Source organism: Lontra canadensis, unplaced genomic scaffold (assembly GCF_010015895.1).
Source record: "Lontra canadensis isolate GAN:19392208 unplaced genomic scaffold, GSC_riverotter_1.0 scaffold9, whole genome shotgun sequence".
NCBI classification, from domain to species: Eukaryota; Metazoa; Chordata; class Mammalia; order Carnivora; family Mustelidae; genus Lontra; species Lontra canadensis.
The window spans coordinates 16,867,520-16,895,330 of record NW_022631003.1 but is presented as its reverse complement, the minus strand read 5'-3'; the positions used below and the strand labels follow the sequence as shown (position 1 = coordinate 16,895,330).

Here is a 27,811-nt window from a genome sequence, read left to right as displayed (position 1 = left end):
GCTCAATAAATACTTACAAAACAACCAGAGGGATGGATGGATGGATGAAATAGTTTATTTGTTTAGAGATTGTTACGGAGTAGCATATTTAGAAGACCGTAACAAAATTTGTTTGTATAGTAGATGATAAATTGGGTTCTTTGTTATAAACAGTAGGTCAAAGCTTTGCTTTTCACTTCATCCTTTTTTTTTTTTGAGGTCCTGCTGCTTCTCTTTTCATCTTTTCACTTTCTTAATACAGGAAAAATATTTCCTATTATCATTCTTCCAGGGTCTGGCTCATCTTCCACAATCAGGTACTATCCCTAAGATCAAAAAATTATTGCTGTAATCCAATACCATTTCCATAGGGAATATTGAATCTGAAAGTGCTTCAGCATTGGAGTAGGCATATCTAATGGAGGACTCGCAGGCACTCTGACTTGAAGTGAAGTAGCTATTTTGAGCCTGTCCAGTGTTGCTTAAATTGTAGCTTCCCTAGCAAACTATTTAGGCAAGAGAGTGAGGGAAGCCTTAAAAGGAACTGTGGGGAAGTGGACCTAGGGAGAAAAGAGAGAGGGTGTTGAAAAGCCGATTAGCTGCTTTATAATAAAACCCAGAGAAAGTGAGCACTTAACGGGAATGTGGATTTTATCCCTCAAGGAATTCTATTCACCCTACCCGGAAATAATCTTGACTGTAATTAGGCCCTAAGAGCAACCACCCTTTCACAGAACGTTCAGAAACCTCTACTTTGTTTAGACACCATGTGTGGGTGGAACTTCCTGTTTGCACTGGAGCAGCATAAAGCCTAGTTCCTCTAAGGAATGTTTGGGACCAGACCAGTTGCAGGAAGCAGGGCAGAATACAGTCTGGTCTCCTCAGGGCCCTTCTCCCTGCAACATGGGGAAGGACACACTCGTTCATCCAAATCTTATTCTCCTCCTTCTGGTCTTCCTGCCTGTGGATGTCTCAGTCTCTGGAAAACCGTGAGTTTCACAGAGGACGTGAAGAATCTTTTCCTTAGAAGAGAATTCTTTGATTCTCATTTAGACTGGTCATTTGTTTTTCCCACAAAACTGTCACCTTCTTAACTCCAAGGGCTCCTCCAATGATGAGATTTCATAAATCTAGTTTATTCATTCTTTACTTACTCTTAATTCTTTTTCTCCAACTCTGAATCTCTGACTTTCTAAATTTTCTAGGGATATACAAAGATTTTCTGAGGGTCATTGGCAATTGATACTTTTAAAGGAATCAATTTTCAGATCCTCACATTCAGATTGATTTGCTCGAGACCAGGCTATTTATCCTTCCTTACTTCTTTCTTATTGCCGATCTTCCACTTTATAAAAGAAGGACAAATCTTTCCCTCAATCAGATGTCACCATGGAGCATCGCCCTAGAGCATCGAAATCTGTAAGGTGGAATAATTTGAAATACTGATAAAGGAATAATTTGAAATACTGATGCTGATGTTGAGAAAGCAAAGGATTCTCACAATGAGGGAGAAAATTCTTTTGCAGATTATGTGGTGATGAATTCTTGATTTCAACAAAGTTGAAGGGAGATCTAAAGAAAACATGAGCTGATAGATGATTAGAAGCAATTCTTGATAATAGGCACTGGGTGATTTTTGGTACCTAATGCAGAAGGAGTTCTAAGAACTGGAAACAGTGATATAATTGTTTTATCTGTATTTTATTTACTTTATGTAAACAATTTTTTGTGGCACTCATGTCCATACAAACTAAAAATAGCAACAGAATTAATGTTAAGCCTCCTTTAATTCCCACAATTAAGGAATATCCATCCATGGATACAGAAAAAAAGCTCATTGTTCTTATTAAAGATGTGTTTCAAAAATATTTTTATTTTATATCTAATATGTATGAATATTATAATACACTTATTTTGTTTTGATCAGTTATATACTAGTAAGACTTGAAAATAATTCAGTCCAGAAGAAAATGTTTAACAGTTTCATGATCACATAAAGAATTAAATTTAAATTAAGCTTCCATAAATAACATTACATGTATATGAGTATATGTGTGTATATATATACACACACATATATAGTTAATAAAGAAACTAGTTAATAAAGAAGCAAGAGTTATCCATAAATATATTTTGAAGCATAAAAATCTTAGGTTAAACTTCTATGTAGTAAGTGGCATGGTAATTCAAGTTTAAGGAGGGAAAAAATAGGAAAGATGTTAAATTTCTGATCATTACAAAAAGAACCTTTTTGGTGTACTTTTTAAGTAGGTCATACTGGGTTTCTCATCACTGATATTTAAGAATCCATCAAAAACTTATAGAAAACTAAGTTTTAACTTAAAATTTCATCAAAATAATACATTTTGTTATTATTTGTGTAAAAATGTACATGTTTGCTTGAAAATATGTAAGAAATGAATAGCGTCTAAAAATTATTTTACGAATCCTGTAAGCAAAAATGTTTGAAAACTACATAGTCAAAATTATATATGAGGGAATTGGCAAAGTTTCTGTTCTGCTCATGAGTTACCAAGACCCAAAATTCCATCACTAGAAGGCCGTTTTGGGGTGGAACCATTGTCTAGCCATGAGCTGAATGGCAAATATTTAAAATGCAAACAGTCAGGGTTAGGTAACATGAAGATTTCATTAGTTACTTACAACTGAGACTTTAAACTAATGACTCATTTTCTTTGGGACTCAGATTCCATATCTGTAAAGTGGAAGCAAGTATTTGCCTTATCATTTTTACAGGGTTGTTGAATATATATATCCAATGAAAATACTGTTTATTGATTGGTTTTTGTAGTGTCTCTCCTGAGACTTTGCTTGCTTTTTACAGCAATCCTCGTGTAAAATAGATTTACAACATGAATAAACATAATTAGCATAGTTTTATTTGAATTCAGATGCTCCCATATTGTGTTCCTTAAAGCGAAGTATCCTAGCAAATTTTAATCTATTTAAAGCTCACTTCCAGCAAAATGTTCACTGCCATGGCACTGGTGATGGAACAGGGAATAATTCTCACGCATGCCATTCAACAGCAGAGACCAATGTCATGTTCATCAATATGTCCTCTCTTGGTATCAAACTAATGTTAGTAACAATCATTGTGATAGAAAATAGTGCTGATCATAGCAATACCTCTCCTCCTACATTTTCCGCTAACTGGACTCCTCCATTCCCAGGCAGTATATGGTCCTGGTCCCCTCCCTGATCCACTCTGAAACCCCTGAGAAGGGCTGCCTCCTTCTGAGCTACCTGAATGAGACAGTGACTGTGAGTGCTTCCTTGGAGTCTGTCAGGGAGAACAAGAGCCTCTTCACTGACCTGGTGGTGGAGAAGGACTTATTCCACTGTGTCTCCTTCACTGTGAGTATGCCTGTTTGACTTCATATACTTAATTCTACTGGTTAGGATAATAGGCATCTAGAATTCAGTCAAGATAAAACTTGGAGAGCCTGGCAAAGACTTCAGAAAGAAATCTTAAGTGGGGCAAAAAATTAAGAAGCAATGCATGAATTTCCAATGGGAGATGAATACTCAGAGGCATATTAAAAATCAACTTAATGATCAAAGAAAATTTCTATTAGCCAGGAGGAAAAAGCAGTATGCACTAGACAAAAGGAAAATGTGACTTCTTAACATTAAAATGGAAAAAATATTAATAAGGCAAGCCGGATTAACCCACGACATAAGCCTCCAGTGGTGGTCTCGCAGACACACATCAGCCCATATTGAACAGGGAAAATTGTAGAAATTACCATAAGCAAATATCCACTATCTCTTCAGAGTTACCCATATGTAAAATGCTTACAGCCTACGGCCAATAAAATATGGTAGCTTCATTTCCCATAGCCTTAAATATGCTTCTACCATGCCCTTTTAACACAGAACATCAACTTGGTAAAGTTCATCACATAATTGAATCAAGACGTATTGGCTGATCTATAAGGAGACGTAAGTCTCAATTATGACCTCTTTTTTCCTGTATTTTCCTCCATCTTCTGTTCTGTCTCCCCATTGTAAAATAACAGAAATAATTCCTGTCCATGCCAACTTCCCCTGATGAAAATGAGGGGGTGCAGTGAAGTAAAGGGGCCAGATCTCCAGGGAGGAGAGGGACAAGGAGTGGAGGAGGAAACTTGCAAGACTGAATGGATTCTTATGGTCTGTCCTATATTTCAGGTCCCAAGATCTCTAACCAATGAAGAGGTCATGTTCCTCACTATCCAAGTGAAAGGACCAACCCAAGAATTCAAAAGGCGGACCACAGTGGTGGTTAAAAACCAAGAGAATCTCGTCTTTGTCCAGACAGACAAGCCCATCTACAAACCAGGGCAGACAGGTATGAAAAGGCCCTATAGTCAGAACAACTCCCAAAAGGAAAGACCTTCCTCCCCTGCATCTTCCCCAGGGCTCTATAGCCCTGGTTCTTTAACAGTTGTTTTTTTTTTATCAGCCACTAAGCCTGATTTAAGGTTTCTGGGACTTATGGAAAATATTTCTGTTTCAGTGAAGTTTCGTGTTGTTGCGTTGGATGAAAATTTTCACCCCTTGAATGAGTTGGTGAGTCTCCAAATACCTATCATTATTATCTGCATAAACAATCTGGATGCCTGTTTTTGGTGCTGGGAGCAGACAGGGAGAGAAAGAATCTGGTATCATTAGCAATGATTTCTGGCATTACAATAGTGCATGATCCTTGTTTAAACCAGAATCTCAGGTCAAGGAAGTAGCTAGTTCTTTCCAGCTTGGTACTGGTACTTAGTTGTCACACAATCAAACTTACTCTTTATAAAGTTCTCCACTAGGCAAATTAGAAATATATATTAAATAATAGACATGCCTATACCATGAAATAAGTTAAATTCAAATAACTTCTCAAAGATTTAAAATTTTTCTAAACATGCCTACCAGAACCTCTTCTGTCAAGGAAGAGTATAATCAGTGTTTGTTCTTTGAGATTAACACCTGATACTTATAAGAAACAACTCTTTCAATTTTAATGCAGACATCAAAGCAGAAAATCTTAATTTTTTTCTCCCAAATGTACTGCTTCACTACAACTTCTTATCTCAGAGGCAATTCTTTTCTTGTAACTCCTAAAACAAAAGTTTATCTTGGGGCACCTGGGTGGCTTAGTTGGTTAAGCAACCCAGTCTTGATTTTGGCTCAGGTCACCATCTCAGGGTCCTGGGATCAAGCCCAGTGTCGGGCTCTGAGTTCGGTGAGAAGTTGGCTTGAGGAGTCTCCCTCTCTTTCTCCCTCTGCCCCTCCTCCCACTCCCACTCTTGCTCCCTCTAAAATAAATAAATAAATCTTAAAAAAAATTATTGCATAATCCCTATTTCCTCTCTTTCTCTCATACCTATATCCACTTTATCAGAAAATCATGCTAGCTTGAAATAATCCAGACTATTTCTATTTCTAACAACCTGAATTGCCACAATCTCATCCTGGCCAATATCACCTCTAACAAGGCTGTTGCAGTAAACTTAAAGCTGATCTTCTAGTTTCTACTTCCATTCCTCTATCTAAAATAAGCACCTCAGGGCGCCTGGGTGGCTCAGTGGTTTAAAGCCTCTGCTTTCAGCTCAGGTCATGATCCCAGCGTCCTGGGATCAAGCCCCGCATTGGGCTCTCAGCTCCTCGGGGAGCGTACTTCCTCCTCTCTCTCTGCCTTGCCTCTCTGCCTACTTGTGATCTCTGTCTGTCAAATAAATAAATAAAATCTTTAAAAAAAAAAAAAAGAACAGCTTAAAAAAATTTTTTTTAATAAATAAATAAAAAATAAAATAAAATAAGCACCTCATCCATCACTCTGGCAGCCTTACCCTGCTCCATTTTGCTTCTCAACATTTCACTACCTAATATAAATCAGGTGTGTCCATATGTGTGTCTATGTGTGTGTGTGTGTGTATGTATATACACACATATATATGTTTATCATACATTTTTTATCTTTGAGATATAGGATTGATATCATATATTGATATATATGTCAAATAAATACTGAATATCAAATAAATATCAATATAAAATTAGGCGATATATTAATATATAATGTATAAATATATAATATTTTATATATACTTAATTTTATATATACTTAATATGTAATATATTAAGTATATATAAAATATATATCTCTCAGATATATGTATATGTGTATATATATGTGTATGTGTGTGTTTCTTATATATCCATCCTTATTAGAATACAAATTCTTTTGTGCATTGCTATACAATGCACATGGTAAGCACTTAAATAGTTTTTTAAAAATGACTAACCACTGATAGTAAAGGAGCTATTCTCCCTCTTTATTCTTAGAACTAAGAATTCCATGACCATCTCAATATTTGGGACTGAGTACAGTTCTCATAGTTCCATTAGTTTATTTCTTAATCTCTAAAATTTCATAACAAAGGAGTGTTCCTCACTAGGATCCTATAAGTATTCAAGTAATGTTAGTAAATCCCATTCTAAATGAGTGGTTATGCACATGGATATTTGTTGCTCATAGGTCTAATAAGTTCTTAACATTATTTATTAATTGCTTAAAGTAGATTAATTAAATGTTTTGTAAAATTTTTTTAATTTAATGTTATTTTTTCAGTGTTCCAAGATTCATTGTTTATGCATCACACCCAGTGCTCCATGCAATACTTGCCCTCCTTAATACCCACCACCAGGCTCACCCAACCCCCCAAAGCCCTCAGTTTGGTTCTCAGAGTCCACAGTCTCTCATGGTTCGTCTCCCCCTAAGTTTTGTAAAATTTAACCTGGATTTTTTTTTTCTGTTTTACTACAGATAGAGTTATTCTACATAAAGCTGTCTTGTTTATAAATCAGAATTTGAGAATATTTGAGAATAATTCTGCATTCCTTTATTTCTCTTTTGTCTTTCAGATTTCACAAGTATACATTCAGGTAAGCAAATAAACAGAATTAAATAAATTTAGAGAAAATGTTTATATTTGAGAGGTTCTGACAATATACCAGAAACTTGTCATTAAGGGAGAAACCTTTGAGCTCACACAGCACTAGATGGTTCTAACATCTGTCCTCCCCATCCCTCACCACCACCAATGGGTATCACCACCAATGATATCTCTTTGTGGATAACATAGGAGTTTCCATAGATTGCTTTTATTGTGTCTAATGCTCTAAGCTTTGTAAGTTACAATTACTGTATCCATAGGACCCGAAAGAAAATCGCATCGCACAATGGCAGAAACTCCTGTTAGAGAATGGTCTCAAGCAATTGAGCTTTCCCCTCTCGTCAGAGCCCTTTCAGGGCTCCTATAAGGTGGTGGTACAGAAGAAATCAGGTGGAGTGACAACACACGCCTTCACTGTGGAGGAATTTGGTATGGATTATGAAAAGTTGTGGAGCATTTTCTTCATATCTAAACTTCTAGGGCCTAGAATTGGCACTTTAATTTACAGTCCTTCTGTTTTCTATGTAGTGAGGTTGAGCTTTGAGTAGAATCAGTTATATCTAACTCCAATGAGACTATCAGTGATCTGTGCATAGAACTTCATATAGCTTGGTTATTTTTTGTAATAATTTTTAATCTCAAAACATATGTGAAACATCCTTGTTTTAGACAAGTCTTCCATAATTCATTAAGGTTACAGTCCTTCAATCAGAATATCCATTTTAGGGGCACCTGGGTGGCTCAGTCAGTTAAGCACCTGCCTTGGGCTCAGGTCATGATCCCAGGGATCCCTGCCCAGCGGGGTATCTGCTTATCCCTTTCCCCCTCCCCTCCCCCTGCTTGTGCTCTTTCTCTTTCAAATAATTAAATAAAATCTTTAAAAAAAAAAAAAAGAATATCCATTGATAGTAAGGTGGTCATATTGGAGAGTATAGCTACCTTTCAGAACCCTAAAATATTATTAGGGAATTTTACTGAAAATACTAAGTCCCCAAAAGTTGAAAAACGATCACTAACTTCCTTTATCTCCAATAAACAGTGCTTCCCAAGTTTGAAGTGCAAATAACAATGCCAAGGATAATCACTATCTTGGAAGAAGAGGTGAATGTGTCAGTGTGTGGCCTGTGAGTTTATATATTTTTTAATCTTTTGAGAGAATTATATAAAGGAGACTCACTATTTGGGATATTTTAACTCATTTTTTTAGGAGCAGTGAGAGTACAAATACTTTTAGTACATGGGGATCATCCCATCTCTGGAATGTTCCTCACCTGTTGTTTTTCTATTTTTCCTTCTTTTTTCTTTCATGGCCTTACCGGTATTATTGTAACTATCATGGGGCAAGCAACTGTTCTTAGAGAAGCTATCTACAGTAGTTGATTCTGAAAGTGACAAAGCTATACACACACACATATACACACACAAATGGGATAGTGTTGAAGGGTATAGTGGCTTTCCCTTCCCTAGGCTGTAGAGGAAATTCTATCATCAACAGATCATTTACCTGACCTTGCATGCATAGTGGAAAAACAGCTTAGATTCAGAATTTGTAGAGATAGGCATATTACCAAAATCTCAGCTGAGTCCTTGGTCGACTGAAGGCATGTCACCTACCTCTCAGCACTGCCATTTTTACAGATGAGACTGGACATGATCTCTCAGCTTGGTCCTTTCCAACCTTGAAAATTCATGTTTCTAAAATCTCATGCCCATCTCTAGTAGTCCAGGGGTAGCACTAGCAGAAAACACTAGCAGAAAGCAGCACTAGCACTGAAGAAAACAGCTCTGCCTAAAGACCACACGTGTAATGCACCCACGGTTCAGCTGGGTCCCTTCACCGTCTCAGAGTAATTGCCACCAAGTTCCTGATCCTATGTAACAGGTGAGCCAATACTCTTGCAAATAAAGATATGTAGGGAAGGAAACAAATACCCTTGAAAACACATCAACCATCAATGACATACATGTAAATATGCCACAACCCCATTTTTATAAAAAGTAGAGAAGTTAAACTCCATATATATAGAGAGAGCTACACATTGGAAAAGGATAATGGAAGGAAACACCATCATATTCATAGTTTGTATTCCTAGGTAGAATTGAGGTCTTCTTCTCTCTCTCATTTTCATTTTGTTGATACTGTTTTTTTTTTCTTTTAAGAACAGGTGTAGCTTTGGTAATAAATATATATGTATATATTTTTTAAGGTGAAATTAAAAATAAAAAATTAAGGGAAAAAAGACATGATCAAAGACTGTAGTCAATTTCAGCATTGGCACTGGAGATTTTTTTAAAAAGAGTAACTTAGCATACTTGCTCTCAACACTGTGAGAGCCCTGCAGAGATTAGAGAGAAGTACAGAGGGTAAAAATATACTATTGCTAAGAGGAGAATGGAAGTAAGTAGAAAATGGAGATGTTCAATGTCTGCTTTGATTCATTTGGCAATGTTCTTATGACAGATACACATATGGGAAGCCCGTCCCAGGACATATGACTATGAGAGTATGCAGAAAGTATAGTAACCCTTCTAACTGCTATAGTGGAGAGTCACAGGCTGTCTGTGAGAAATTCAGTCACCAGGTAGGTGAAAAACTGTTCTTTCCAGGGACTAACAATGGAGATATTGTTAATAAGCAATGAATTACAACATGGTACTAACTCAGGAAGAGAGCAATCTGTAAGGGAATTCTATGTTAGGTACAATGATTTTTAAATATCAGTGATTTAGCACAATAGGAATTATTTATTTCTTGTAATTTTCCACTGTGGGTGTTCCTGGCCCACCAAGCTCCCAGAATAATGAAAGTTGAGCAATCTCCAATACTTGGCATCCAGAGCTGCCTTGGGCATCTACTTGTATGAAGGAAGAAGAAAAAGCATTACACCTGTTAATCACTTTGGCTGGGAAGGGTGTATGTTTTTCCTTCTTTCCATGAGCAAGAACTTGTCATATAGCCCCTCCTAGGGATCAGGGAGACAGGAAACAGTCTCCAGATCGGCAGCCCCTTTCCAGCAACAGTTGCATACTATGGAAGGGGAGCTAGACTTCTGAAAACTTAGTTCCCTGCTACAGTAGGATTACCCACAAATTTTTAAGACATTTCCTATTGCATTAACTCTAGGGACTATCAGATACTAAGAAATATATCCATTATAAACCAGATACTATTATGAAATGCAATCATAATTAATCTCTAGAGAATATGAGTTGTGTTCTTGTCATAGAAAATCCCTAGGTTATATTGTCCCCAAAAAATCCCACCAGATTAATCAACATCTGATCTGTCCAGTGTTATGTTTTTGTATTTTATCCCTGCCTAGCTAAACAGCCAGGGTTGCATCTCTCAGCAAGTAAAAACAAGGATATTCCAGATGAAGAGACAAGGGTATGAAATGAAACTTGAGGCGGAGGCCAAGATTCAAGAAGAAGGAACAGGTTTGCATACCACATGGTTATGGGAGAAAAAAAATGAACATGGATTTATTTCCTTTGCTGAACTATGAACTGCAATGAAAGTAGTGTAAGAAGTTCAGAGAGATCATCCTTCCAGGAAAACTTATTTTTTTATTTTTCTTTTTTCCAGAGGTAGAATTAACTGGAAAAGGATCCACTGAAATAACAAGAACCATAACCAAACTCTCATTCACAAAAGTGGACCCATACTTTAGACAAGGGATCCCCTTCTTTGGGCAGGTGAAGTATTTTCTAAGTCACAAATCAAATTTTGTACTATCACTTAATAAGCATATTATGTTATGCTAAAACCAGACCTGGTTTATTATCTATTGATTAACCTAACCAAAAGTGTAAAACCACATAAAAATAAATCTGTTCCTCTGTAAATTAGTGTATGAAATCTACAAAATTATTCTAAAACACCATCAAAATTTTTTTCACCTTTAGAACAACATTGTGTGATATCACTCAGTCTTTCCTTGGTTTACCAGTAGTCTTGGATTTTTATATTTTCTTACAAGAATCTCAGAAGTTATGGTGGCCTTTTAAATTATCGTGCTATTGCTAACTTTGTATGGGAAATGAGTGGGTAGATGGCTTTTTTATTTTGAAGTATAAAAGATTCTACTCTACCTGGTGTTTCTTTCATGGGTATTATATTTATATTATTTTCTCTATAACAACAGGAATATATTTTTAAAAACAGTGCACAAAAGGGTAAAATATTTCTATTTAAGGCTTCCAGATTTTAAAAATATAAATTTTCTCATGTATCTACAAAATATCTTGTATTGTTATTTTTTGTATTATAAGTAGATGTGCAGATGGATCTTTCTGACTCCAGAGTCTGAGATGACAGTTGTATGTCCATCAATGTGTAATTATTGTGTGTCATATTCTTAATGGAAATGTTATGAGGTTGTAGTGTGGATACCAAAGCAGAGAGGGACAAAACCTCACTAAAAAGGGGTGGAGCACGTTTTAGAATGTTTTAATTATGTTATGACAGCAAAAGATTTGAGAAATTCACTTCCTAAAATGAGCAGTCCATTTATTTTTAATTTCTGAGAGGTATATTGTACTTTTTTGATACTTCATTCCTGCTAAATAATTACCCCATTAGTCATAAGACTCTTTCATCAAAAGAAAATCAGAATTTTGTACCTGTCCTTGAATTTGTATGTGCAGCCAATATTTCACTAGCAAACTGAGATTTTATTAATCAATTATAAATATGGATCCAAGTCTCCCAATTGTGCTTCCTTCTACTGAAAGTAGCTTCTACTGAAAAAGAATCATCATCTTTGCAATCTGAATCAAATTATTCATCTACTGAGTTCAATATTAGCAGTAATTTGACTTTAGGCCCTTATGTAATACTGTATGATTCTATTCAACTTTGCATTTTTCACTTGGGAAGTCCCTCATAATACTCGCCTACCTTCCAAAAGTTTGAAAGTCTAGATTGAGAAGCAGATGTATAAAAAAACAACTAGAAAAGTACACAAGGTAATGTATTAGCAATTGCTATCTTGTGCACTTATATTTTAGAACACTAATCCATAGAAAGTTAAGGGTTGGTCATAAAATAAGTGTATTGAGCTCAATTAAATTTGGCTAAGAAGTTAAAAATTTTCATTACTGACACTTGTGCTCTGTAACTCTCCAAGAGTTCTATATAATACATGGCATTTCCAAAATATCCACAGAATCCTTTTTTTAGGTCACCCCTATCATCAGCTCCATGATTCTCAGTCTTTTCACACTGCTTTATTTTATTTTATTTGGGGGGGGAGTGGGGTAGGGAAGAGGAAGAGAGAGAATCATAAGCAGGCTCCGCACCCAGTACAGAGTCCGATGTGGAGCTCAATCCCACAACCCTGAGATCAACCTGAACTGAAATCAAGAAGCAGACGCTTAACTGACTGAGCCACCCAGGAATCCCCACAATGCTTTATTTTTTGTCTTAGGGTTGATTACTACAAAATAAATATATATCATCTATGCATTTATTTAAAATAGATCTCTTTTCTATGATGGCAGGAACTTTGCTTTGTTCACCACTGTAGTCTCAATGCCTGGAACCATGTCCAATATACAGGACATAATAAATATTTGTAATAAAATGAATGTTTGGTTACTGGGTATTAACCATATAACTGATCCACAAATTTTAATCTTCAGGCACAACTAGTGGATGGGAAAGGTGTCCCCATGCCAAATGAACTTGTCTTCATCACAGCAAATGAAGCTAACTATAACTCCAATGCCACCACTGATGAGCATGGCCTGGTTCAATTCTCTATCAACACCACCAACATTAAGGGTACCTCTCTCACTGTCAGGGTAAGTTTGAAGAGAAGTTACCAATGACATGAAGTAGCCTTGGAAATAAGGTTGCAACCTAAAAGTGATGATATTTCCAAGTTGCATTTAGTCCTATGGAATCAGAAAAATAAATAAATAAACAAACAAACAAACATAACACCCTTCAGTTTTCAGGGTGCTAGGATTAAATGTGATGTTTAATTTCTTTTTTAACAGTTGATGTGTTATTTTGAAATAACAATAAATAAAAATTTACATATAAGAAATGATAATGCAAGCTCCCTTCACCTTGGCTATCATTTTAAAGTCCAGTTCAACATCATTAGCATTTGCTTTCAAGTATATATACTCTCAGTTGTTGTTCCTACTTTATTTTTGTCCTGCTATTCTAGTTTTCTCCAGGTTTTGTTATACCGATATAACTTACTTGGTATAGCATAGAGTTTTCTATTCATCAATAGAAATGTAGATATACAATAAGAGATATATGGATACACAATAGATATTACATAATAATGATATAAATAAACAGAATAAATAGTATATTTTATTGACTGCCCTTTAAATAGATGGCATGAAAGCCCATACTTTCTAATAATTAAAAACTGAGCATTCATTCATTTATTCAATCAAGAAGTCTCTTGGATGTTTTCTATGTGCTAGGCAATGTTCTTATCCTGAAAATAAAAACATTATTTTTAGGGGCACCTGGGTGGCTCAGTGGGTTAGTCTCTGCCTTTGGCTCAGGTCATGATCTCAGGGTTCTGGGATCGATGAGCCCCGCATCTGGCTCTCTGCTCAGCAGGGAGCCTGCTTCTCCCTCCCCCTCTGCCTGCCTCTCTGCCTATTTGTGATCTCTCTCTCTCTGTCAAATAAATAAATTCAATCTTTTTTAAAAAATTATTTTTAAACACCCCCTCTTTTTGATAATCATTTACCTGTTGTCACTAGAATATATATTAAAATAGAAATAAAGTGTTTTGCTGACATAAGGATTCACTCACACCACTTGGGAGGTGAGGATGAGACTAAGGAATAAGAAATAACTTCTACATGGAGAAAAGTTAAACTACAACTCAAATAGGGCCTATAAACCTTGAGAGTCCAGAGCCACAGAAATCTTTAAAAATAACCAGCCTAGGACAGCCCAGGAGAGAGCGACTTCAGCTAATTCACCAACTCAACTCATGAACAAAAGCCATTGACAGAAAGTGTTCTCAGACCCCTATGGCTGCAGTATCACATTTATTCATAGTACCTTTTTGAAACGCATCATAAATAGGTTTCTGGAATGTAGTTCTTCAGTTTCTGGAGAATATTTAATCTCCTCAGTGAGGTTTTATAGTTCCAGCCTCTGTCTGCATAGGTAAAGTGGCCTCAAAAACATCGAGCAAATTAAGCAGAGCAAAAGATGCCTCCATGTATGCGCTTCAGAAATTTAAACACCAACCCAAGGAGCCTCTGCAGGGTAAATCTGCAGGGTTTATCTGCAATACAGATAAACACTCTCACTTTTTACTGTGGAGCAAAGTCTTTCTAAGTACCAGTTAAGGGAGGACAGTGAACTAATGCAGTTTTGTGAGAAGATTCTCTATGACATACGATCTGGAAAATAATATCATTTTTTAAATTCTTTAGGTCAGACACAAGGTTCCTAGTCCCTGTTACGGCTACCAGTGGCTGTTGGCAGAGTACGAAGAAGCTCATCACACCGCTAATCTTGTATTCTCCCCAAGCAAGAGTTTTGTCCGCCTAGAGCCCCTGCCTGGTGAACTGCCCTGCGGCCAAACTCAGACAGTTCGAGCACATTATATTCTGAATGGACGGGTCCTGCAGGAGCTGAAGGAGCTCGTGTTCTATTATCTGGTGAGAAGGAAGGCCACTTCATCGACTCATCCATAGGCAAAAACCCTCTGTGAGGCAAAGAATGACAAAATTCTTTAAGCCATCACTACTTTGACTTATTGTCCAAGTTCCTGTTGAAAGTTCGACTTCTCTTAGGGCTAATTATTGCCAGCTGGAGCTCAATACAACAAACATAATGCATGAAGGGCAGGATGTGGGGTACCAGATTTCTGTCAGGCAAGTCAGATTTCTTTTCCTTTCCTTTTTTGCAGATCATGGCAAAGGGAGGCATTGTCCGAATTGGGATGCATGTGCTGCCTGTGGAACAGGGAGATAGTAAGTATTCCCACAGTTGTACATTTCTGTCCCACTCCGACATAGTCAGCCTTAAGTTGCAGAAATACCAGAAAAAGTTTCAAATAAACAGTGGTGATTTCCACCAAACTCCAATAAATGAGAAGTTGAGAGGAGAAAGAAAGAATGGGTGTTTGTTTGTTCGTCCATTTTGCCCTTTATGAAATATTTCTTTTCTTTTCCTTCAGCTTCTTCTGTTCAGATTACTTAAAATGATAAGGTTGTTGTTTTAGAATCTATGCTTATTCCAGATTTTCAAACCGTAAATATTCATGGAGCTTCTTCTCAAAATGGCATTTTAGAAATGTTTCAGGAAACAGAGAGAAGGCAAAATCTTGGAATGCTTCCTATACACTAGGTCTTTGGCTGAGTCATTTCTATCTTTATATCATATTTCCTTTTTGAAGATAGTTCTGATTTATGGAAAGTTGAATTGGGTACTTCCACCATTGAATTGGACTCTCGCCATGAACAAATATGGAACAATATAAACCTCTGAAGTTTTCTGCTCTTCTAAGGAAGTTTGAAAGACCACTTATAAGAAAACTATCAGTGAGCTACTCTCTTAACTATCAGTGAGCTACCCTTTTGATGCATCTTCATAGCAACAGAAAACCACCATTGTAGACTTATGTACAGAACCTTAATAAGACTACGTAGGCATGAAAAAACAACTATCAAAGGAGCACAGTATTCCCCGTAAGAAAAAAAAATAGAATATTTTGTTCATAGGAAGTTAAAGAAGATATAAGGATAAATACAATGTGCTAAACTCTGACGATTAGGGGTGCCTGGGTGGCTCAGTTGGTTGAGCGACTGCCTTTGGCTCAGGTCATGATCCCAGGGTCCTGGGATCGAGCCCCACATTGGGCTCCCTGCTCCATGGGGAGCCTGCTTCTCCTTCTCCCTCTACTGCTCTGCCTGCTTGTGCTCTCTCACTCTGTCAAATAAATGAATAAAATCTTTAAAAAAAATAATAAATTCTGATGATTATATCACACAACTTCAGGTTCTATTCCCCTCCTCTAGTGTGAAGTCTTGATCAAATAGTAGCCAAGTGGATGCCTCCATATCCTCAGATAGCATCAGAACTTTACAGAGATGAGCTAAAGCTGAAAATTGGTGTAAAATCATTGTATGATTTATAAGAGAACACTTCAATAAACTTTTTTTCTAAACCTAGAGTTCTTAGAGGTAGAGAATTCTTAGACATAAACATTCATTTATCACATCTACTTTTTCTTTTATCTGTTACATTAACTAATAGAAACAGTCACTCACCAGCCCAGGCTCCTAAAAATGGTTTTGTGTAACAGAAAAATTTCATTTCAGCCCTGGGGAGTTGTCTAAGCCATATTCACCTCCTCGTTCTCTCTGTGCTCCAGTGAACGACCATTTTTCCGTGTCAGTCCCCGTGGAGACAGACATTGCTCCCATCGCTCGATTGCTCCTCTTCACCATTTTACCTGATGGGGAAGTGGTCGGGGATTCTGCAAAATACAGGGTTGAAAACTGTCTAGCCAACAAGGTGGGTTTATTCATCATGCAATTTTCGACACTTAAAACCAAAAGTTGCTATTATAATCAATTACATTCTGCGTGTGAACACTGGGGCCAAAGGGATTAAATGAATTTTTCAGAGATTCTAGGCAAGGTAATGGCGGAGTCACACTAAGAAGCCATGTCATTTGACTCTTGGTTCAAAATTCTCATGCATTGTCTCTTACTATATGATACAGTTCAGAATACCTTGCTCCTTTCTATGATGAAGTGTTGGAAAATATGTAAGCAAGTTTCTAAGGCTACTAAAGAGCCAAAAGAAAAATACAAGAGCATCTAGAACCATTTGCGTTCCACCCTCACTTGATAAACACCTTACCATGTGCCAAAGGTAAAAAATGGCGTCTCAAATTTAACAATTTATAAGAATAATTAGATATCATTATAATGGCTCAACTGATTCTTGAGCATCAGAATGATGTGTAAGGGACAAAAAGCCCCAAGATTCACATGGTGCCAACCACCACCAAGTCAAACATAGTGAGCGTGCGCTGAATGTGAGGAACCCTTGGAAAATGCTTGTGAATGCGCAGTTAAATCAGGACATTTGTTTTTTCGACCGTTCTCCCCAATTCCATAGGTGGACCTGAGCTTCCGTCCAGCACAAAGTCTTCCGGCTTCACATGCCCACCTGAGAGTTTCAGCTTCTCCTCAATCCCTGTGCGCCCTCCGTGCGGTGGACCAAAGTGTGCTGCTCCTGAAGCCCGAAGCAGAGCTGTCAGCAGCCTCGGTGAGTTCCCGGCAGTCTTGGGGGTCGGGAAAGGCCACACAAGAGGCTCAGAACAAGGAGAAATGCCTACCTAAGATCAGATCTATTAAAATTTTATTTATCGGGGCGCCTGGGTGGCTCAGTGGGTTAAGCCCCTGCCTTCAGCTCGGGTCATGGTCTCAGGGTCCTGGGATCGAGCCCCACATCGGGCTCTCTGCTCAGCAGGGAGCCTGCTTCCCTTCCTCTCTCTCTCTGCCTGCCTCTCTGCCTACTTGTGATCTCTGTCAAATAAATAAATAAAATCTTTAAAAAAAAAATTTATTTATCTAGGAGTTCATAGATTTTATCTCCTTTGTGGGCACTTTTTTGATAAGAAATATATTACATTTGAATACATAGGTATTTATTTACATAATTTAAATATATGCATACACAAACATGTATATGTGTTTATATATATATATATATATATATTAATAAAATCATACACCATTTGAAGTTCCTGAAATCCTAGAGCTTGATGAAACTAGTAACAGTCGTTTTCAAGCTAGTTGTAATGTTTGAAAAAGCCTAACAAAAGTGGTGCATTGACTTGAACTAAAACTGATATGAAATATCAAATTTCTGTTTTTATTTTTTTTTAAGATTTTATTTATTTATTTGACAGACAAGAGAGAGGAGGCAGGCAGAGACAGAGGAGGAAGCAGACTCCCCGCCGAGCAGAGAGCCCAATGCAGGGCTCGATCCCAGGACCCTGGGATCATGACGGGAGCCGAAGGCAGAGGCTTTAACCCACTGAGCCACCCAGGCGCCCCAAATTTCTGTTTTTGTAAGAATTATATCAAACACTGTATGTCCCAAGATGAACACAATTTCTGAAGGAAGAAACACTGTCTCTGATGAAAAAAATTTGGAAAAATGAATTAATTTCATTTACCAATTACATTGCTAAATGAAATCCTTTAAAATGTTGGGTGAATAGAAGAAATAACACAAGGGTGTGGCCGGAGTAGAACAATGAGAAACAACAACACGAGCTAACAGTAACCTGCTTATATCTTCAAATTTTCAATATGAGTTCAGTTGAAATAATCTCTTCCTGAAGTTACTTTTTTTCTCACTATCAAAATTTTACAAAGGGAAATTTATATTTTACTACCTGAAAAAGAAAGTTATAAGAAAAGACATCTAGGGGCGCCTGGGTGGCCCAGTGGTTTGAGCCTCTGCCTTCAGCTCAGGTCATGATCTCAGGGTCCTGGGATCGAGCCCAGCATCAGGCTCTCTGCTCAGGGAGAGCCTGCTTCCCTTCCTCTCTCTCTGCCTGCCTCTCTGCCTACCTGTGATCTCTGTCTATCAAATAAACAAATAAAATCTTTAAAAAAAAAAAAAAAAAGAAAAGACATCTAACATTTTGGTCCTTCCAAATGGAATTTAATTGAAATTATTAGAATTCTGCTAAAGGAAGTATTAAGTACATTTCAATGGGAACAAGAGGATACATGGGAAAATAATGATGTTTTATGTTTATATTACATAATTTTATAGTTCTCAGAGGGGGTTCTAAATTATAACAATGTTGGCAGATAGATAAGGCAGAATGTCCTTCCTATTGGTTTGTTAATTAAAAAAGCAGAAACTTTTAGTTAGTTAATAGTAGACTTGGGTTAGAACACTAACACACTAACCCAATCCTCCACAGCCTTGATAATATTTTACTAATGAAACACTTCACTCCCAATAGCATAAGCCATCCATTCAACACATACTTATTTAGTGTCTGCTGTGTTCTAGGTGTGCCCACTGTTTGTTGAAGTGCTGGGGATCTAGTAGTGACCTACTCAAAAGACAAAAAGCCATGCTCTCATGGAACTTACATTTCCGAAGATGAGAGAGATAGTAACACATAATACACTTTGGAGAAAATAGCAGAGAGAGGAGATGGAGAATAGTAAGACAGAGCTACCTCTGAGAGAGCATTTAATTTCATTACCCTACTTACTTGGCCAAGCAGTTTTAAACTCCTTTGAACATAACACAGTGCACTATCAGCATTTTTACATCTGTCTTCCCCTTCCCTTTCAAATGAATTTGAAAACATCGTTTCCAGTATTTTATGTGCTGTGTGAAGATCTGGAGCATTTTGTTCCCATGAATAATAGCTAAGAAAATACTATCCTGCCCTACATAGAGGACATACACTTATTCATGTGCCAGTTTAGAACATAAGTTCATTAACTTTGTTACACACTAGGTCAGTTGCAAACCACAGGAGAGACAAAGCCATCATTTCATTCTATCATCCTGAAGTTTTATACTATACTGTCTCAAATACAGCAGACATCAGTTTCTCTCAATAAAGTTTTATTCCATTCCAGTATGGAGTCTAGTGTTTGCCTCTGAACTGTGTAACAAATTATTGTGGTCTTTGAGTACTCAGATGGGAATGTTTAGGTTTGTTTTTTTTTTTCTCTTAAAACTCTTAAAAACAGCTTTGAAATCATCTCTGTAAATAACTGAAGTGACAGTGGTGCTCAAAGACTGGTGGTGATTATTCTTTTCTCTTTGCATTTAAGAAGAATAAGCCACAAATAAGTTTGTCCTTTTGTCCTTTGCATTTGTACAGGTTTATAACCTGCTACCTGTGAAGGACCTCACTGGTTTCCCTGGGAGCTTGAATCAACAGAAGGAAGATGATAGAGACTGTGTCGATCACCATAATGTCTATATCAATGGGGTCCTGTATTCCCCTGTATCAAATACAAATGAAAAAGATATGTATAGCTTCCTCCAGGTAAATTCCTTATACAATAGATGATCCCTTCTGAAGATTTACAAAATATTATATGTGAAAAAATTACTTATTCTAATGTCTTCATGTCATAATTGAAGGTAATGGGACACATAGAGGTGACTTCTCCAAGGTCACTAATAGTTGCAGATCTGCTAATAGCAACAGAGCCAGGGCTAGAATTTTTTGGACTAGTAATCATGTGGTTTTTTTAATTTTAATTTTAATTTTTTTAATTTAGTTTTCCTGAAATTCATTGCCTGGTGCTATTTATAAAAAATCATATGTATAAAATATTACTGTTAACAGAATTTTAACAACAGAATAAAATTACCTCCATATGTATACCAATATCCCTTCTAAAGATGTGAACACTGAAAGTTTAGTATTAAGTTAATTGAATTATTTGTGAAATGCAATGAAATATGTGCCTGTATATATTTTAGAATACTTAGGTACTGATTAAGTGATAATCTCCTTCACAGGATATGGGCTTAAAGGTGTTCACCAACACAAAGATTCACAAATCCAAAGTATGTTCACAGCCTGAACACAAAGTAGCATACTCATCTCAAAGACTATTCTCTTCTCCAGGTAAAAAACTATTAAAAGTTAATATATTGAGTCAAATAAAAGAATATTTTAAAAGATAAAATGTGATAAAATTAACAAAAAAGTCCTTGTGATTCAGATATATTAAAGTTCTCGCTCAAGATCACATAGCAATACAAACTCCAAATTTCTGATTGTGTCAAGTCCCCACATGCTGGAGAGAATATGAGGCAGACTGGGATATTTTCTGAGAGGTACAGTAACAACTATACTTCCATTTTTAAAAAGGGGGGGGGTGCAGATAAGCAAAATAAAAGAAAGGGTTAATTCTGACTGAGCAATCAAGAAAGTCATTCATAAAAGAATGACTCCCTCTAGTAAATGGAGATGGGGGAATGGGCGAGGTTGAGAAGGAAAGATAATTTCCAGAGGATCAGTACAAACTGAAACAGAAATGTTCACAAGTTGGGACTACATTCTCACCAGTTAGATAAGGAAGCCCTTTAACTTACCAGAATTAGCAGCCAGTATTCATGTTCAAGTCACATTCATTTGTCAATGAAATGGATTGCTTTACTGGTGAATCAGATGGTAATCAACCATTTATTTCTAGTCTAATATCATCAAATCATGGTGGAATATAGGTTGAGTACAACTAGAGAATGTGTCAAAAAATCAAGGAAAGCGTTTGGTGAAAATTAACTGGTTATGTGGAATTTAAGTAAATATTATTATATATTTTTATTATTTATAAATAAAAGTCTACCATCCTTTACAGTAGAATTTACATATGTACAGTAAACTTACATATGTACAAGGTGTATATATATATATACATACATATGTGTATGTATATATATATGTACAAATTTTTTTCAGAGAACTGATTGTTGAATATTTACCAGTACACCATTAACAGAAGGTAAATAGATAAGAAAACCTGACTGACTTTCTGGCGCATATGGAAATAAAGAATTTTTTTAATCCTTGATCCCTCGCTCCTATAAACTTTCTCAGAGCCATTGTCTTCATGTTTGGGTATTATGTTTCTTTGATCCCACAGAGGAACACACCAAATGGAAACTGAGTCCTGTCCTCCTCCCAACACACTTTCTATCACTTTCCTCTTGAGACAGAGCGCAATGACCACAGAGGACTCTTTCTCTGCTCCATAGACCATCCTAAGCTCCTTCTTGCCTCTAGGCCTCTGCCCTCTGCTTGTGATTCTTTTCTTCCAGCTCACTTAGAACTGACCTAAGACTCCAGGATTCAGCAAAAATACCACCTCCTCAAAGAAGCTTTCCCTTATCACCCAAGCATCCTCTCCTGGTTCTTGTCTATTCCATCACCATTTATTTCTTTTGTAGCATGTATTATAATCTCTTTATCTGCGTATTTATTATTTCTGTCTCCCCCCCAACACCCACCATAGTCATATCTGAATTGCAAAGAGGCAATGAATTTATGGAGATGGCCCTTGTTTCCGAGGCTCCCCCAGAGACTGTGCGAAAGTACTTCCCTGAGACGTGGATCTGGGACTTGGTGGTGTTAGAGTAAGTAACTTTCTTTATATATAAAAGGCAATGATATAGACTTCTCACAATTTCCCATTTTTAGCCAATTTTTCAATATCCAAGTATCTCTTAGACACATTGCATCAGAGCTAAGAAATTTTGCACACAGTTAATTCTCAGACTTCCAGAAAATGGGAATAAGGAGTAAATATGACCAGGCCCTGCACAGACTAACACCTATAAGAGATTCTTCACTGGCCAACAATCTTGAGTTAAAAACAGAATCAGTCAGACCAACTATACACCGTAGTAGTGGAATTAAAACTTTAAAAAGCCTGCCCTCATTAGAACAGTATTTTAAAGAGTAAAATTTAAGAGCAATCTCAAAAATACATATTTATTTCATAACAATAGTGTCTATAATAGAAAATGTTATAATTCTGTGCCTATAGGAAATTCTGATAAAAACTAGAATTGAAAACAGAATTGGAAGTAAAGGACTTCTTATATTTTCCCACTTTGAGTCTTGATGTTACTCTTCTTTATTGACATTTCTACTAGGTGCATAAGTCATGACAGTAGAATTATTTATAGGGATTCTCTTCCTAGAAAGTATTTCTTTAACTGCTCACTTTCTGTTCTTCACATTGCCATCCTCCCCAGCTCATCAGGAGTGGCCGAAGTGGGAGTAACAGTCCCTGATACCATCACGGAGTGGAAGGCAGGAGCCTTCTGCCTGTCCAATGACACTGGACTTGGTCTCTCTCTTCCTGCCTCCTTCCGAGCCTTCCAGCCCTTCTTTGTGGAGCTCACAATGCCCTACTCTGTGATCCGCGGAGAGGCCTTCACACTCAAGGCCACTGTCCTCAACTACCTTCCCAAATGCATCCAGGTAAAGACCTTTCTTTCCTAAATTGAACACAAGGTATGGCAGTCAAGTAAATTAAAAATCCTATTCTTTGAAATACTGACAAACTCCTATGTATAAGGGGCTCTTACCCAAGGAGGAATACTCTCAGAGATATTCAGATGTGATAGAAGCTATGGTTGCTGATATTTCCATATACTTGCAACTTCAAACAAGCTTCTGACCCTTGCCCCAACCCCATAAGATTAGGAAGTTTGCACATTATGAAGATTCCTGACTTAGTGAACAAAAATCAGTAGGCTTCATTCTCATGTCCTAGATCCAAGTTTTTGACTTGTACATTCCATATATTTAACTTTTATATATCATCATAAAGCATTAATTAGATTAAACCTTACTTTGAAAGTTATTTTTGAGCTCCTTACCTCTGCTGAACCCATAACAGTTTATAAATCTTGAATACTCTGCTGGGAGAGCTGAGGGAATGGTCAAGATCCCAGGCCAAAGAAGTAGAAGTTCCACAGGCAGGGGCGTTCTACTTTTCCTGACCTCTTGTGTCACCCCACAAAAGAGCAGATTATTTGTATGAAAATACAAAGATTTCAATGTCGGATCCACTGTTAGGTAGTCAGTTTATATTTAGATCAGTTTCAATATTAGGCAACTTAATATCTAAGCAGTTCCCCAATATGCTTTGTTTCAAACCATTCTACCTTTGGTTCCCTTCTCCCTCTAATCTGTCTCTTGGTCTCACCTGTGGTTTCAGGTTAGTGTGCAGCTAGACCTGAATCCTGCATTCCTAGTCCAGGAGAAGGAACAGGAGTCTCACTGCATCTGTAGCCGGCAAACCATGTCCTGGGCAATAAGGCCAAAGGCGTTAGGTGAGGAACAGTCTCCTAGAGACAATTCTCTACTCAAGGATTGGATCCTTACATCTAGTGCTACTTCCCTCAGGCAAAGACCATGCCCCCCACACACACCCCACCCCTGCTGCCACTGCCTTGTAGATACTTTTTCCTTTGTCTTTTATTCTAGGATGTCTAGAAGACTATCCCCTCCCTTCACTTACCTCCATCTATCTCTGTCTTGTATTCTCAGGGTCACTAGCCTCTAGTTGATGCTGCTTCCATTCCTGCTCTTGTGTTTTCATAAAACAAAAAAAAAAAGGTTACAAAGATTGAACACTTATAAATCTTGAGGTTTGGAGGCATGGAGAAAGAAGGAGATGGTGCTCATCAGTATTGCCCCTTTTTTAGGAAATGTGAATTTCACCGTGAGTGCAGAGGCACTGGCGTCTCAAGAGATATGTGGGAATGATGTGGCGGTGGTCCCTGAATATGGCAAGAAGGACACCATTATTAAGTCCCTGCTGGTTGAAGTAAGTAAGCCTACCCATTCGATAGGTCATCATGAGCCAGTAAAAACAATGGTGCATTGAAGGTTCCAAGTTTTAGGTAAGAAGGGCTAAATAATACATAAGCACAGAATATTTCACAATAGTCTCTCCTCTCTCTCTTTATCTCTCAGTCTCTATCTATCTTTCTCTCTTGATACTTACATAATTTTTCCTCATTTTCTACTCTATCAACCTATCTCCTTCATATTGCTTATACTTATCGACTCTTTATGTGATACATTTGGAAGTCAGCTCCAATTCTTCTCTTCATGATTAGGAAATTGGTGGTTCCACTATCAACATAATTGTCCATTTTTACCTCTACCTTTCTTTCTTTCCACCTACAGCCTGAAGGACTAGAGAAGGAAGCAACATTTAATTCCCTGCTCTGCCCATCAGGTAAGAGTCATTCATCATAATTAGAATAGCATTGACTAAAGTTTCTATAATATTTAAAGTTCAGAGAATCCTCTATCTTATCCCTACACCTCCCTATGAGCTAAGACCCAAAGAACCATTGACTCATTTGATAAATGAGGGAACTAGTTCTTAGAGAAGCCACATAATTTGATCAGGAGACTATCCCTAGCCCATGCTTTCCAAATTTTTATCTGTTATAGCACCTGTACAAACACCCAAATGTCCTTCCATGTATGACATGGTTACATAAAAAGTGAGTAGAATCAAATGAATATTGCCAAAAGGAATGTTTCCTTGAATATTTAGTTACATACCATATGGGTAGCCAAATTCAAGCCACCTCAACATTGAGTTTTGCATAGGCAAGAGCATTTGATAATGGGACCATGCTGTGTCCTAAAGAAAGAATTGTCTTAGCCTATACCATTATTGTCATATCAATATTTGTTTGATGCCAATCTTGTACCTAATGTTCTATCAGACATTTGAGAAGATACTAAAGAAACTCACAGCAGAAGACATAACTTTATTTTGGTGGAGAGTGTTCTAGTCTAAACAAAAACACAGAATGTTAATACACTAAGAAAGTTATCAGCACAATATGTTCTCACCTCAAACAATGTCAAATCAATATCATATATGTCTTTTTTGCCTTTCTCTTCAGTTTATATAATATTCAGTTTATATAATATTTATATATATATTTCTCTTCTGTTTGTACAATGAACAGTTCTGTTTATTATGCTTATTATACTCTCAAGACTTCAAATATATAAAATGTGTTCTAAAAACATAATTGCCTGATTGTTTAGCCTTATTTCTACATTTAAGTAAATTTGCCACCAAATCCTTTTATCTTGGTATGACTTCCATCACTGAGCTTCTCATTTTTATTTATTTCTTGTGTATCTAGGGTTAATCATCAAGTAGTTTTATTAAAATTAACTTAATTGCCCATGTGATATAAAAATACATTCTCCTTTACAAGATAAAACAATACTTCAGGGGCGCCTGCGTGACTCAGTGGGTTAAGCCTCTGCCTTCAGCCCAGGTCATGATCTCAGCGTCCTGGGATCGAGCCCCGCACCGGGCTCTCTGCTCAGCAGTGAGCCTGCTTCCCCCTCTCTCTGCCTGCCTCTCTGCCTACTTGTGATCTCTCTCTCTCTTTCTGTCAAATAAATAAATAAAATCTTTAAAAAAAAAAAACTTCATATTAAAGGGAAACTTTGTCAATACTTTAACGATCATCCATGTATGTTTAGAAATAATATGCACATGAATTTGCTTATATATATGCGATTTATATAAATGGTATATGTTTCATTCTATAACTAACATTTTATAACTTTTTACTGAGCAACCTGTTTTAGAAATCTAGCCATATTAAATTATAGAACTAGGTAATCTTTTTTAGTCCCTTTTAATTCCATACTATCAATATATCATGGTTCTGATTGTTTTTTAGCTATTGTTCAATTTTTTTTAACTATTTGCCAGAATGAATGAATGAATGAATGCCTCCTTATATACACATGCAAATATATTTAAGGTAGATACCAAAATGTGAAATTCCTTAGAGGGAACATGTATATTCTTAAATTTTAATAGAACTTAAAAACCTTTCCTTTATTACCGAAATGTGTTAATATTCCTACCAGTTTATATTGTCCTGCACAATCACCATCATCTTTAACCATCAGAGTTTTCAATTTTCCTGAAAAATTTGCATGAAAAATAGTGTTGTTTCGATCTTAATTTCTATACTCACAAGTGAATATGAGCTTATTTTTACATATTCATGAATGACTTCATATCCTTTGACCATTCAGGTTCTAGTGGTTTGTCTTTTTTTCTGCTTCATCTGTATGACACTGATTCTTTATTGAATAAGTTGCGATTTTTTTTCGCTTGGCAATTTGTCTTTTACCTTTGTTTATGGCATCTGTTTTCTTACTTTTTTGAATGAAGTTAAGAGAGGTTTCTTTAACATATAAATAATACATACATAAGTATGTATTACATTTATATCTCTTATTACATTTTTATGTGATAAGAACACTTAATGTGAGATCTATCTTATTAACAAGTTTTTTTTTAATAAAGATTTTTCTTTATTTATTCGACAGACAGAGATCACAGTAGGCAGAGAGGCAGGCAGAGAGAGAGGGGGAAGCAGGCTCCCTGCTGTGCAGAGAGCCTGATGCGGGGCTCAATCCCAGGACCCTGAGATCACAACCTGAGCCGAAGGCAGAGGCTTAACCCACTGAGCCACCCAGGTGCCCCTTATTAGCAAGTTTTTAAGTGTACAGTATGATATTGTTAATAGTAGACACTGTTCTAGAATGTATGTTGGTACAACCACTCTGGAAAACAAGATGGAAGCTCCTCAAAAAATTAAAAATGAGCTACCCTATGACCCAGCAATTGCACTACTGGGTATTTACCCAAAGATATAAATGACATGATCCAAAGGGGCACGTGCCCCCCAATGTTTAGAGCAGCAATGTCCACAATAGCCAAACTATGGAACAAGCCCAGATGTCCATCGACAGATGAATGGATAAAAAAAGACATGGTGTTTATATATATAATGGAATATTACTCGGCCATCAAAAAAATTAAATCTTACCATTTGCGACAATGTGGATGGAACTAAAAGGTAGTATGCTAAGCAAAATAAATCAGTCAGAGAAAAGCAATTATCATGTGATCTCACTGATATGTAGAATTTAAGAAACAAAAGAGAGGATCATAAAGGAAGGGAGGGAAAAATAAAATAAGACAAAATGGGATAGAGAGACAAACCATAAGAGACTCTTAACTAGAGGAAACAGGGGCTCCTGGGTGGTTTAGTGAGTTAAGCCTCTACCTTCAGCTCAGGTCATGGTCCCAGGTCCTGAAATCAAACCCCACATCACAGTCCCTGCTCAGTGGGGAGTCTGCTTCTCTCTCTCCCTTTGCCCCCTCCCCTGTTTGTCCTGTCTTAAAATCTTAAAGAAAAAAAAAAAACTGCAGGAAACCAATTTAGGGTTCCTGGAAGGGAGGGGGATGGGGGGATGGGGTAACTGGGTGATGGGCATTAAGGAGGG

General features: G+C 36.9%; 1 protein-coding gene across 1 annotated transcript in view; it reads left to right on the top strand.

The window, feature by feature from the left end:
* Positions 1–827: 827 nt before the first annotated feature.
* LOC116866179 (alpha-2-macroglobulin-like) overlaps positions 828–27,811 on the top strand; it is a 41,466-nt gene continuing 14,482 nt past the window's right edge. Inside the window, exons 1-22 of the mRNA XM_032854938.1 lie at positions 828–968; positions 3,174–3,357; positions 4,174–4,333; positions 4,502–4,554; positions 6,898–6,918; positions 7,190–7,358; positions 7,969–8,053; positions 9,391–9,511; positions 10,253–10,367; positions 10,516–10,628; positions 12,576–12,734; positions 14,355–14,582; positions 14,834–14,897; positions 16,301–16,443; positions 17,056–17,205; positions 19,808–19,975; positions 20,458–20,566; positions 21,957–22,077; positions 22,702–22,930; positions 23,673–23,787; positions 24,163–24,284; positions 24,650–24,701. Coding sequence (XP_032710829.1) covers positions 883–968; positions 3,174–3,357; positions 4,174–4,333; positions 4,502–4,554; positions 6,898–6,918; positions 7,190–7,358; positions 7,969–8,053; positions 9,391–9,511; positions 10,253–10,367; positions 10,516–10,628; positions 12,576–12,734; positions 14,355–14,582; positions 14,834–14,897; positions 16,301–16,443; positions 17,056–17,205; positions 19,808–19,975; positions 20,458–20,566; positions 21,957–22,077; positions 22,702–22,930; positions 23,673–23,787; positions 24,163–24,284; positions 24,650–24,701 — 2,767 coding nt within the window. The 5' untranslated portion in view covers positions 828–882. The remainder of the gene's footprint in view (positions 969–3,173; positions 3,358–4,173; positions 4,334–4,501; positions 4,555–6,897; positions 6,919–7,189; positions 7,359–7,968; positions 8,054–9,390; positions 9,512–10,252; positions 10,368–10,515; positions 10,629–12,575; positions 12,735–14,354; positions 14,583–14,833; positions 14,898–16,300; positions 16,444–17,055; positions 17,206–19,807; positions 19,976–20,457; positions 20,567–21,956; positions 22,078–22,701; positions 22,931–23,672; positions 23,788–24,162; positions 24,285–24,649; positions 24,702–27,811) is intronic.